The sequence below is a fragment of the Tyto alba genome, unplaced genomic scaffold, assembly GCF_018691265.1.
Source record: "Tyto alba isolate M040663 unplaced genomic scaffold, T.alba_DEE_v4.0 Super-Scaffold_16, whole genome shotgun sequence".
Taxonomy (NCBI): domain Eukaryota; kingdom Metazoa; phylum Chordata; class Aves; order Strigiformes; family Tytonidae; genus Tyto; species Tyto alba.
The window spans coordinates 3,433,804-3,446,997 of NW_024881278.1; the positions used below are offsets into that span (position 1 = coordinate 3,433,804).

The window sequence follows — 13,194 nt, forward strand, 5'->3', positions numbered from 1 at the left end:
ATCTGGCTGCCTGTACTTCAGTTGGGGGCTAAAGCAGTTTCTGGAGTGTTTCGTCAGATATTTCCCACAGTTACCAGCTGGCCCCAAATCAACAAGGAGTAAGAGAGCTGAGTCAAAAAAGAAATGCTTCTGGATTATGAGTCTACTACACAGAAGCAAAATGACAGAAGACGCAAAAATTTCCTCATCCATAGAATAATACACAGGCTCAGTGCAACACATTCAAACTTTCTGACCTTCTGAGCCAGAACAGTCTCCAAATAACAACTATCTTCATAATCACTTTTAAGGCACTGTGATCCAGTGCACAGATATTCACAAAACATCCAAAGCCTGGATACTCTGACAAATGTCAAGCTGGCAATATATTGTTTTCCTTACAACAAACCATTCCCGGATTTAATGTAGACTTGTCTGATGACCTTGTGGGAGGGATCAAAGAGGAGCTCAGACTTTTCTCAGCTAACATGCTACAAAGAATATGGCAACAGCCTTGCTTGTATGCTATGACAGCACTCCTTATTTTACAGACGAAGCCGAAAGACCTGTAAACCTATGTAAGTAAAAAGGAATAAAGATCCTCAATTCTCTTCTTCCGTGCTCAGCATTTCCCAATCACTACCTCTCCAAAGATGGAAAATCCTACAGCAAGATGAAATTCTGAAGTGAGGCAGACAGGAAACACTTCACTTGGGTCTTACAGAAAGTAGATTTACCAAATGTTTTTGATAGAAATACAAGATTTGCCTCATTCTTACAGATGCTAGTGCTAAGTATTTTCTGATTTTCAAAATATAACTCAGTACCTTTAATCTGTCAATGTCAATTCTGAATGGCTCTCTATACATGAGGAATTATTCCTGATTCCTATAAAAGAGGAATCTGGGTCCTGCTACCTAGCCCCAGAGAAACAACCACCATGAAAAGAAACAAAATAAAGACAAGAACACCTTAAACACAGACCCTTAGGTTTGCACAAGAGGCCAAAATCTAAGTACACTACAGGCTGGAATAAGCAACTGTGTTGTTTTCCTCTAACAAGACCCAACATTGTCAAATATCTCTATAAGGAGAAGGTACAAGAAAAACTGATTGAAGAAGCACTCTCAGCTTTGGCTGTAGCACTCAAATGCTTTTGAGGCACTTACTGACCTTGTGTTAGATGGGGTTCATCGACGAAACACAGGCAGCACTGGCAGGGCGCACAGATAAATTTGACCTCTCAGCTCTCTTTTAGCCATCGACTTTTCATTGCAGAGGGTTAAAAAGGGCAAAAATTATGACAGGCTAAAAATCACTGTAACCTCCAGCTCATGAAATTCTAAACAAGGTCATCCATGGCTTATTTACAGATGAGGTCAGTATTACCCAGACCTCTTGAGATTCTACCTTCGCTTTTTCAGTGCAATCTCTCCGCAGCTGCACTCTACTTAATCCAAGCGGGGGGAAAGCCGGGGAGGCAAGGAGGCACTGCCCTCTGATTTCAGTATTCAGTGCCTGTGACCGGCTATCAAAGTCAAGGGCTTGAGAACTTGAAATTTCAGGAAGCCCAGGGAGCCTAGAACGATGCTTCCCAACTCTCCCCAAGCCAGAGTTGGCCTGGCCGGACTGCCCGGTACCGGGCCCTCGTTCAGCGGTGCTGTGAGCAGCAGATGTCCCTCTTCTCTCAACGCCAATGGCTCGCAAATGATTTCTGTGCTATGAAAACCACCCTGCTTCTAATGTGAAGGCAGCAAAAGCAAGGAGACCAGGCTAGTGATGGTGTAAAACCTAACCCCTACCTGTCCACCTGCAGCACAGCCTTGCAGGATATTGCTGGGAAAATTGTGTTACAAAGATGAAAGGGACTCTTCTGACTTTCAAGTATTTCATCAGGGAAGCGGTGGCTCACACAAACACTCCGTATTGGGAGTTGCCTGATGTGTCCAGCCTGCTACCACCCTTCAACAAAGCCTTCCACCCCACTCCAGTGCCTTTCCAGCACTGGAGGGGTCTACTCTCAATGTGGCTGGAAAAGTCACTTTGGCTGTTTTGTGTATAAACTAAGACAAACATAGTGGAGCTTTATACAGTGAAATCGACCTCCTGGCTATGGAGAACCAGGGCTGAAATTTTCGATTTACTGATAATTCCGCAGTGGCGGAGCCAAGAAACAACACGAAAAAGCAGAAAAGCAAGCAGATTGAAAGCACAGACACTTAACTGCAGGCTGGCTAGGATATGAAGGTTTCTCCAGACAACATGGCATTACATACTTGGCACAGGGCTATCTGAAGATGTAAGCAGTAATCATATATTTAAGACAGCCACAGTTTAGAAATGTTTATCACACAGGCTATGAGACATAAGCCATATACTGACATAATGGGACACAGAACAGCGGCAGACTTCTAGAGTTCTGTTCAAGTATGTTCTTCAGGTTTCTTGGAAAGTTCTGCTTTGAAACATCAAACAAACCAAAGCTACAGGAAAACAGAATGTTTTTTGTAACGTGTCTGTGGGATATTCCCATTGGAATCTTCTGCTACCTTCTAGTTGCCCTCCTTTGGGCAACTATTTGGGCAAATATTTAATAGCCTGCTTAATGGAAAAAAAAAAAAAAAAATCAGGGTTAACTGAAACAGAATTTTTTTGCAAGTCAAAAAGAGCCACATAGGAGAAACAGCGACAGAAATGATCAGCCTGAAGTGCTTCACCTTACAAAAAACATGGTGGTCCACTTAACCATTTTAAACAAAACAAAAAAAACCTAAAATGAAAAATACTGTTTGAACTGAAAAGCTGAGAAGTTTAAGAATGTCAAAATGAAATGCTTTCAACTGCAGGCATCTTCAATGCCACAGTATTATTAGCTGTATGATAAAGCTTGCATTTTACCTTTATGGTGTTTGTCAGCATATGAGTAATAAAGCATTTCAGCACGTGCTATTCATTCTGGTGCCTCACGGGTTAGCCATCAATGTGGGATTCCCTGTCTCGGTGAGTAACACACCTGTAGAAAATATCTATTTTCTAGAAAATCCAGCTACGCCAGTGCAAAAGGTTACTCCACTTTCCTTCCCACCCTGTCTCCCCTGTGGCTGCTCCCGTCTCTCTACCTGCTGCCAGAGGAATGGTGTGTATCAGCACTTTCCAGAGCAAGGTTATCTTAAACACTGGTGTGAGCTTAACCCCTAAATAGCCAACATGAGCTGCTTAATGCTATGGCTCTTTCTTTAAGTGAATTTCGAGTGTTCACATAAAGTCCTCTGCCAGCAGGGCAGTGGGAACAGTACTTTCTGGCAGAAGGACAAAAACTATCAGCTGGAGAGATGGTCCTTCCCAACAACACAGCTGGATCTGGGAAAGAACAACTGTCAGGACAAATTTACCCCTGATATGCAGTAATATTAAAGAATGTAAAAAGAGCTGACTTGACTTAGATTAATCTTTTAATTTAAAACTCTTTAATGCATTGCTGAAGCAGATGAGCAAAGAAGACAGTAAGTCCAGATTTGATTGCTGAACTACAACAGCTTTATTGAACTTAAGCCAAGGTTGGACAGGCAGCCTACGGGCCACACGCTAGGGCCCCACATCAGCACTACATTGCTCCTGCACTAAGGAAATTTGCTCTCAAATACTCACTGGCCTTTTCAAATGTCCTAGATTGAGGAAAGTAGATTATCAGATTACTAGGTCACAGAAAGTCCATCTGGGAAGTACAGAAAGCGAAATACACACATACGCTCAACACTTCTAATATGTGTGTGTGTGTACTTTAATTTTATCTCACAGTAATTTTTATAACCTGATTTAATCAGGATTCCAAACATTAGATTTTAAATTCCACCTTTTACAGTCACTCTCTACTACCAGAGTGGAGTTGCTTTAGCAGTGGACCATGACAGCTGCTTGCAATCAGAGACAGAGTACACCCTATTTTGTGGTTGTTTTAAGAGTGGAAACAAAAACCAATTTCTCAGCTGAAAACACCAATAAAATTTAAGTAGATAGAATGTAAATACCAGAGTCGGAGCTTGGAGACAAGTGGAGAGATAATAAACACACTCTTCTTGTTGGAACAGCTATACTTGGAGCTCAGCAGTGCCTTGGCCAGACCTGTTGAGCGCATCGCCCCGAGAGGCAGAAGAAAGTGGGGCTGCCCCAGTGCAGAGGTGAGGACAGATCACAACGGACGGGCTGGGATGAGGAAGAGGGCTCCCTGCCCGGGGGGGTCGGTCCACCACTGCCCACGGTGGGCAGCAGCTCTGTGCATGTCCCCCTGCCACAGCCGGGGCACGCCTCGGGGACTGTCCCCTCAACTCTGCCTCCTGGTCCTACAGGGCCTGGCACAATCTGCTTCCCACCAATAGCACTCCTTACACGGGCAGCCTGAAGAAGCCAGGAATGTGCATTAATTCTCTTCTTTGCCATGGTTACTCAGTTCCACTACAATTCAGCCTTCAGTGAGTAACAATTACTTCTTTTCCAACTGTAAATTATTGTCCACAGAAGCAGAACACCTTTAAGCCTTCTTTCTGGGCAGAAAGGTTCTGGGCTTTTGCATCTGGATCTGTCACTAAGTTCCCTTGTTTTAAAGTATCCCAATAAGGTGCTGGCCAATCCTGACCTTGGTTTATCTGAGGAATGGACAAAACATCTGCAGCAAGTAATGCTCACCTTCCTCATGGCAACAGGGCGGGAAACGGCAGAAATGACTACAGATGCATCCCTTACACATATCTGGGCTGCTTAAGCTATAATCATTGCCCCTTTTTGTTCAAACTCTTGCCCCTGTCATTTCACAGGGGGGGCTTACTTTTGAATATGGATTAAATCAAGGTCTATTTTAAACTGCAGTTAGCAGCTGCATAGCTACGTAAGGCCATGCAAAGATTCACTTCTTCTAGAGGAGATTTAATATGTCCCAGAAGAAAGATGTGTTCTCATGAACAAAACAGGATGAATTAAGCAGGAACAGCTCTATGTGCAGGTTAAGTTCTAGGAAATTTTATTTTAGCACAGAAGTATAGTAGCACGTTGATGTACTTACCACATATGGGAGGTCAACATAGTACAGGCCAAATTACTGCCCATATGCTTAAATCCCCAGTGAAGGCAATTTAGGAAGCTCTACATTGGTTTTGGTTTGATCTATTTTACCCTCTGCCTTGTTCCCCAACCATATCAAATCAGGTGGATCACCACTGTTGACAAGTTCTGGATATATATTTTGGTGGAAAGACGGGAATCTCACATTTATGGGCCTCTCAGAGCCCACCCACAAGCTGACTGCAGCATGACACACCATTCTGGGTAAGCATCTGGGTGGTTAATGAAGCAGTAGATCTTTTAGACCTTATAATTACCTTACCTGTTGTGACAGTCAATGTGACTTGCCAGCACACTCCTCACCAAGCAGTTCATCTAACACAGTTTATTGAGATCTAAGGTGGCTAAGAAACTTAACTCCAACTTTCTGTTTTCAGAATAAATCAGAGACACTGTTGGATTAAGTATAAAAGTGAATGCTGCCAGCATCTCCTTTTCTTTGCTTCTTAAATGTTTTCAAAACATAACTGTGGCATGTTATTTCCCTGAAAGCCTGATGAAAATACACACAGTAAAATCAATTTAGTGTACCCATGCAAGATATACAAGTATTTCTCCTACCATGATGTTTACTCAGTACTGCCAGTGTTTAAAGAGGTATGGATCCAAAGCAATGAAAAATCAGCCAGGTCTGCCAAGGGATTTAGTGATGCTGCATTCAGCAAACAGACACTCAGTTTTAAAGGAGGGGATTTAGCAGGTGTGTGTTACTGATCACTATTCAGTGTTTTCTCACAGGCAAAACAGATTATAATACGCTGTAAGTACTCACAATCAGAAAAAAAAAAAAAAAAGCAAAAAATATGTTTTTAAAGTACCTTGAATTTAAACTAGCAGCATGCTATCAGAACTCTGGATCAAGTTGCTCAGAGCAGTTTACAGCAGATAGATCGAGTACCAGGCCTGGTGGAGCCACAGAACTTGCATTGTGAACTGCAATCTTAAGCTCTCAGGAAAGATGACGTGTAAAAAAGCACCATTGTTTTCTTAAGAGTGTTCCATGTCAACGGGAAACAGAAAAGAACCTGGGTACACTGGAATCCCCTTAGCTGTAGAGAATTTTCTTTCCTGCTTTTGTTTTTTCAAGTAATATAAACCACAAAATACAATTAGGTTATCGCTGAAGAAAATTTTGGAGGACTGAGCTCCATCCACCAGGAAAATGAAAGCAATTGCACTTCCCATCAGCACCCCCATGTGTTACAGATCCACTGTATAATCATCATATAGTCTGCTGTACAAGCCCCACACGGAGATTCTAAACAGCTGAGGGAATGCTGTGTCCTATATTTAATGGTCTTGGTGTCTACTTTTGATAAATCACCATGCAGAGGCTGACAAAGTCACTATTTCCTTGCACCGTGGCACACAGACATGTTACAGAATGCTCCGAATGGACGTTTGCTGTCCTTTTTCAGAGTGCGGCAGCAGACAACAAACAAACAGGTATTTCAGTCAGCCAAGGAGGCTGACTTACTCAGGAAAAACAATCAAGTACTGCTGAGGAGCTATCCCTTTTTTTTTTTTTTTTTTTTTAACTCCCACACACTGTTTAATTGTGAAATACCTTGGCTATTTCTGTGTTTTCCGCTACCATGAAAGTGAAGCTGATGTTCACCAGATCTGTGCCACTGCAAACACATACTATCCGTCCTTCCAACTCATTTTCTGATTTTCCAACAGCCTCAAGTGCAGTTAGTATTTTGGGATCCTGTTAAACAGAATAAATAACTTTGTTACATCTGCAATACTTTGTTATGGTAAAGATGCATTTCTATCTCCGTATACATTAATACCTTTAAACCTTTGCCAATCATCTTAAATGCGTGCTTTCACTTAGAATTACTGTGTGTAAACCTGAAAAGCAACATATTCTAACAGTTGGAAACATGATTGTGAGAACTCAGAAGTAAATAAAGTACTTTAAAGATATTTTAGAAAGTTAAATTAGAAATTACATATATTTTCATCACTAAAAAGAAAAAAAATAGTCACTCCAAGGACTGGAAATAGAGGAACAGTATTAAACTCCAAGTAAATTACTCCAATCTAGTTAAGTCCATAGGTACTGAGAGTTATGATCTGTGTGACTTCCTGGCTGTTTCTTAACGACATGTCATATAAGCTGGTATCCCTGCTGAGGGTCAAGGGCTATAGATTTAATGGGCATAAAGAGCAAATTACCTATGCAAAGACAGAGGTGAAGTCTGAAGCATATTGGTCAGCACATGAAGCATAGGGTTCTCTGCACCACCACTTCTCATACCCCTTCTCTATGGGGGAAAGATTTTAGTCTATGGATTCCCAAGAGAACTACTAAGAGATAGTTATCTACAGTTAACACAGAAACACTTAACACATGAAAGTGGAAATGCAGAGGTGTTAACAGATATCTTGCTTCACAACAAATCTTCTAAACTAAAAGGCTTGGAGGAAGAAGGCCCACAATTCACTTCAGAAAATTTTACGTATTCCTTCTGGAGAACACCACTGAAAATATTTCCAAAGTTTTGGGTTTCTCCAGAACTCCTAAGTTAGTACTTCTGTTAATGTTCTTCAAAAACAGCAGACAGTGACTAGCTACTCTCTCTGGCAATCTGACTGTATAAAGAAGGATGCAAACAAAACTCTCTACGTTTTATGTCAATGGAGCAAGAAGACACAACAAATTTTAAATAGATGGGTACAAATTTTTTAATACGAAACATTTTTTTCCAGATCCCTGAAACAAGTATCACAATACACTGTTACAAATTAATTAAAAACTCCTGATAATGTCTCTTCTTCAGCTTTTATCACGCTCTGAAAGCTGAGCACTATACTACATCAGAAAGACCAGATGACAGAACCTTCCCATTGTAATCATACCAAATTACTTGACTTTAAAACTTAAGATTTTAATCTGCAATTGCAAAATAAAAGCTGTGTTGCTGGTTATTTTTTAAAGAAATGAACTTCGTCCTGGATATCACCTTCAGTTTAAATATTCTTTGCTTAAATGAAGATTATAAACTAACTATGGAGTACCTTTGGTACAGCTCCAAAACGAACACTGTTGATCAGGGAGCATTCTAATACCTGTCCTTCCTGAAATGGCAAAAAAAAGGTACAAGTTCAAAGGTCTGTTGTCACATGGCTCCATTAGGAATTGCAGGAAAAACAAATAATGAAGCTTATTTGCAAACACTGTTAATTGACACTAAGCAGTATATTTCCATTTTATATCAGTTAATTCCCTCTTAAATACTTCACTTCTGTCCATTCTAAAAGAAGAGGACTAAGGCTAGTTTTGTAAATAAACACAATATTTTGTATTTTTAAAAACTAGCCAGAATATAAACCAAGTGCAATAATATCTAATATATATTCCTGATATAATTGTAATGTACCTTTCCTTCACTTTTCCAGCTCAGAAAAAAGCCAAATTCATCCACTTGGAAGAGACAGTTGCTTTCAAAGACAAAAGATTCCTATAGAAAAGAAAATACAGACCATTATTTTAGTCAGTTTGATAAACGTCATAAATATATTTATTGTTCAAAAATAAAAGATTGTTACATTTCTTCCCAAATATCCTTCTGGAGAATTTTCTATTCCCAAAGCAATCAGAAATCTAGGAGGTAGGCTTTTAAAAAATGATCGTTTTTAATGATTTGACTTTTTGCTGCCATTTGAGACATCAGGATGCACTTAATTAACATTTTCCTACTTCTTTGTAACTATGAAGTTTTATTTTGTTTAATAAAAACTGTGGTTCTTACCTAATGAAAAACCTTAATGAAACAGAACTTCAAAAAAACTATTGAAAATTGAATGCTTCAAACTAGGTGGAGGTTAAAAATATGTAATTTGCCAAACTACCTTCAGGATCAAATGACCACATTTCATTTTAACATTCTGAACTTGGGAAGCACTTTTCTGTTAGGCTGTGACAGTAAGCATGCCACCAGCATTTTGTAGCCAGAGTATCTGGGAAGTAGGGTTTGAAGGATATTGACTTGTAGAGAAATCAAGCGAGAAGGGCATACAAGAGAGACCAGACAAGGCAAAACATCAGATTAGCCGAATTAAAAAAGAGATTTCCTCTACACACCTCTACATTTATGACCCTAACGCATCATAATTTAAGCTGAAATGCAGGATAACTCTGCAGAATCAATCACTTTTTAAAGAAAAAAAAGGATCCAGGACTTCCTGACTTCCTTAATTGAAAACCAACAAGCACGTGTGCAGGCTACAGCACTGCTTACTGTTTCAGAGATCAGTGCTTTCTTCTATGTTAAAGACTGAGGTGTCTTTCTGAAATGCCACGTCCTCTCCTGTGCCTACAGCGAGGGCAGCAAGCACATGCACATACTCAGCTCTTTTCAGACTCTTGCACACGGGACGATTGGAACTTAAGTAACAAAGCCAGGAAAACCTCCAACGCCCTCAAATCCATGGAGCGTCCTTTTGGGTCAGCGAGTCTACCCAGGCCAGTTTGTTCTCACTGGGTTACTCCGAGGTGGCCCCCCAACCTGACCCGGGGTGCAGGACATCGCGGGGCAGCCACGGGTGCCTTTTGGGCCTCTGCCAAGGACTGAGGGCATCAGGCGGGCTAAGGAACGGTCACACTCCAGCCAGGTCTTATCCTGACTTGGCACGGGGCATGAAGGCAAGCAAGTTCCCGGATCCACAGTTGCGTAACTGACCTCAAGCCCTCCTAGGTTAGCACAGCCAAAGGGGATACACTGTGTTTGGAATAACTGCTCCTTTTCCCTGGATACATTATTGAATGGTGCCGACCACTTCTGGACAACATTTTAGGTCTTCGAATGAGATTTACAGGTTTTAAGGACTGACACACTGCACTTTTCCATCCAAGAAGCAACAACTATGTTAGTTTTACAGGCAGGGAAGCTGAGGCAGAAAGTATAAAGCTGCTGCAGCTCAGCCTGAGCCAACAGCACTATGCATGAGTTTCCAGCATGCACAGCTCTGCCCACCTTTCTTCACCATAACTTCTATTTTCCTCCTTTCACCCTAGCGCTAGTCCCTCATGAAACCTACTTGTTGCCAGACACCTCAGATTTACCAGTTTTACAGCCCTCGGACTCCTGTTCTATATAAAAATGCAGCTAGCTACCAATCAAAAGGAGTGTCTCTTGTGTTTCCCAGAAAGATTACTCACACAGTAAAAGGCAGGCAATTTTTATGTCATTTACTGTGTCTCCATCTATCAAAAAGCTCTTGATATACCAAAAATGTTGCTGCACAAATGTCCCTCTGTAAACTGCACTCATGTTGATGTTCCACCCCAGCCCTGACTCTACTCACCTAATTACTCTTTCTGCAATTTGTCTTCATGTATGGTAAAAAAAACCACCTACCATCAGACCATGTAGATGCAACACGATCAGAAAGATTCTTAATTATGTCTGATTTTTATTTCCCATACTCTGATGAGATACCTCTCTTCTCGACTCAGACTTTTCAGCAAACATGATAATGCTTGGCTCAAAGTACATTTCCATATTTTTGTAATCCTTCTCATTAAGGGACTCATCTATCAGCAAAAGATGGATCAGGACACTGCTCCATATGATGATGACCGAGATTTTTTTAGCCACTCAGTGAAACTTGGGCACATAAAAGACCTCTCATGCTGAGCTAGAGCTGTTCAGTCACTCAGACGCTGTACCAGGATTCCTGAGCCCCAGTTCTGAGCTGACCTGCTACATGACATCAGTTCACTTACCATTTCCCTTTTCTCCAACATGACCTTTCTGTTAGGGTGGGTAATTAAGCACAGAATTTCCATGAAAATTGGAAGCCTAGATCTGAAACATTTTTCTTGAAAACTGCAAGCTCTATAGTATAGGGGTTGAATCCTGCTATGTTTGCATGGTATTTCTAAAACAGTGGTCCCTCTCTTGGGTAGGCTATCCAGTTACTACCACAACACAAATAAATAATAGCCTACGTATATCATAAAACTGATAATATCAAACAACCACACCATCAAGTGCTCACTGTTTACAGGCTACAGGTCTTAACTTCTGAGTCACTGCTTTTTTTACAGCCCTTGATGATTCCTGTAAAACTGCAGATAAAATATACAGTCAGTTACCAAAGTGAAAGCCTTTTCATGTTTCCAGAAGAGTGTCCTTCAAGAAAATCAACTGGGCTTCCAACTGTACCGTAGCAAACCTAGAGTAAACTGTAGCAAAACTTGCAGCAAGCAATGCAGCTCGAGAATGTCATGGGGGTGGACAAACAACATTTTGCTCCACAGGTGACAAGTAGGACTCTCTCTCTCCCTACAGAGTTTTGGAGGGCAGTAAATTCAGCTGCAACAATCAAGACTCACGGTGCTACCATCTCACCCACATCTGCTGCCCAGCATTATCTAGTCCGGCACAGATGCCTGCTAAGTACACCCACCTGCAGGGCAAAAGCATGACATTTTGAGATGTCTCATTCTCCCTATCACTACATTAAGGACTCGGGCACCTCACCGAGCATTCTCAATCTCGCACCAAAATTTGAGCACTTAAACTATTTTCTTTAACTGCACATTCTCTGTTTCTCACTTAAGGCGCAAGAGAACAACCATGGGCCATACCCCCTCACTTGGGTCCTCACAGGCTGAGCAATATTTGCTAAAGAAAAATAAAGCTTTTATGAACCTCCTTTCTAAGGAATTCAGTGTCCACTAGTATCTTCATAGTTTATCTGTCCCCAAAACTGAAAATACAGAGTAAACCAACTATCCTTATCTTTGCAGACCTCATGATAAAAAGTACCTCTAACTTACATTTCAAAAGGTAAGAGGAAAACACTAATAACCCTGAAGGCACTCAATGAGATACCTTCAACTTTTAGAGATCTCCTGTCCAAACAGGATTAAAAATAGACCCTGATGAAATTATTCTCACAGGCATATCGATGCTGAGTATAAGGTACTTTATTTCAGCTGTTTGTGTAAAATGTCCTGTTTTGCATTCCTTTAATAAATTTGGATTAAAGCACAGCTGAAAGCAGGATCAGTAATCATATTTCAGATAGAGTACAGCCTGATTGTCTAAAGTAGATAAAACCACTCCAGATCTCAAATGATGCATTTGAATCAGAATATAAGCGTTTTCCGTTCTCTTACTTTCCCTTGTGAGACACAGGTCTTCAGTTTATACATTAAAAACCAACTTATTTTCCCACCCCACCCCCAGTCGATAAATGTACAAAAAATGGAAGGATTCACTTTGTTCAGTAATACGCTTTATAAATAATCTGCAAAGATGAGAGCTTTATGCACATTACAGATGTTACAGTTGTAAATCTCCCTTTATCTTCCTCAGGGCTTATTTCAAACCAGAGGGATTAAATATATTTTAAAGTTATTTGTTTTAAGAGCAAAAATCCATATAGCAATAAAGTCTGTTGAAATTTCCTCCCCACACACATTTGTAGAGTTATTTGAAAGTTTATTTGCGTACAATGAAAGCAAAATATGAAATATTCTGTAACATCTACATATTCAAAAGAGAATAGCAAATGAAATGCAACTGGCCTCTTACCTCTTCATATCTATCAAACACAGCTCCATCTTGCATAAAAGAGGGAACTGGCTTCTGCCAGTTAAATTCATACGGTTTTGCCATGATTATAGAAGAAAAACCTGAAACAGAATGAAAAAAGCAGAGTTCAACAAGGACTATTTCAAATTCTAAGCAGGAAAAAGACTGACTTTTAGCTTTTCCTTTCACACAGAAGTATCAGAAAGTCACAGTGCATCTCCAAATCAAGAGTTTTCCTCGTAAGAATATTTTTGATTTGTACCTTTAAAATGAAAAATACTTGTAAAATGAGCCTGAACTTAATTATTTGAAAAAACACTTGCACTGGAATGTTGCTTTAGCTTAAATACCTGCTACAACACTTCTAGAGTATAATGAGGCTGGGATTAACACAGCCGTAGGTGACACAGAATACCACAACCTGTAACATATGCGAGTGCTTCTTTTTTACAGGAAAACATCATATTCTACATAAACAAACTTTATTTTTTTAACATTCAAAGTTGTAGGCAAAGCACGTTTTACCTCTGTGTTTTGTATTTCA

At 40.4% G+C, this 13,194-nt stretch overlaps 1 protein-coding gene across 7 annotated transcripts in view; it reads right to left on the reverse strand.

Annotated features, from left to right (window-relative positions):
• PLCB4 (phospholipase C beta 4) overlaps positions 1–13,194 on the reverse strand; it is a 214,192-nt gene that overhangs the window by 82,234 nt on the left and 118,764 nt on the right. For all 7 annotated transcript variants that reach the window (XM_042789626.1, XM_042789629.1, XM_042789627.1 and 4 more), the window contains exons 2-5: positions 12,651–12,751; positions 8,484–8,564; positions 8,122–8,181; positions 6,662–6,805 (exon numbers count right to left, since the gene is read on the reverse strand). In XM_042789626.1, the coding sequence (XP_042645560.1) occupies positions 6,662–6,805; positions 8,122–8,181; positions 8,484–8,564; positions 12,651–12,734 (369 nt within the window). In that variant the 5' untranslated portion in view covers positions 12,735–12,751. The remainder of the gene's footprint in view (positions 1–6,661; positions 6,806–8,121; positions 8,182–8,483; positions 8,565–12,650; positions 12,752–13,194) is intronic.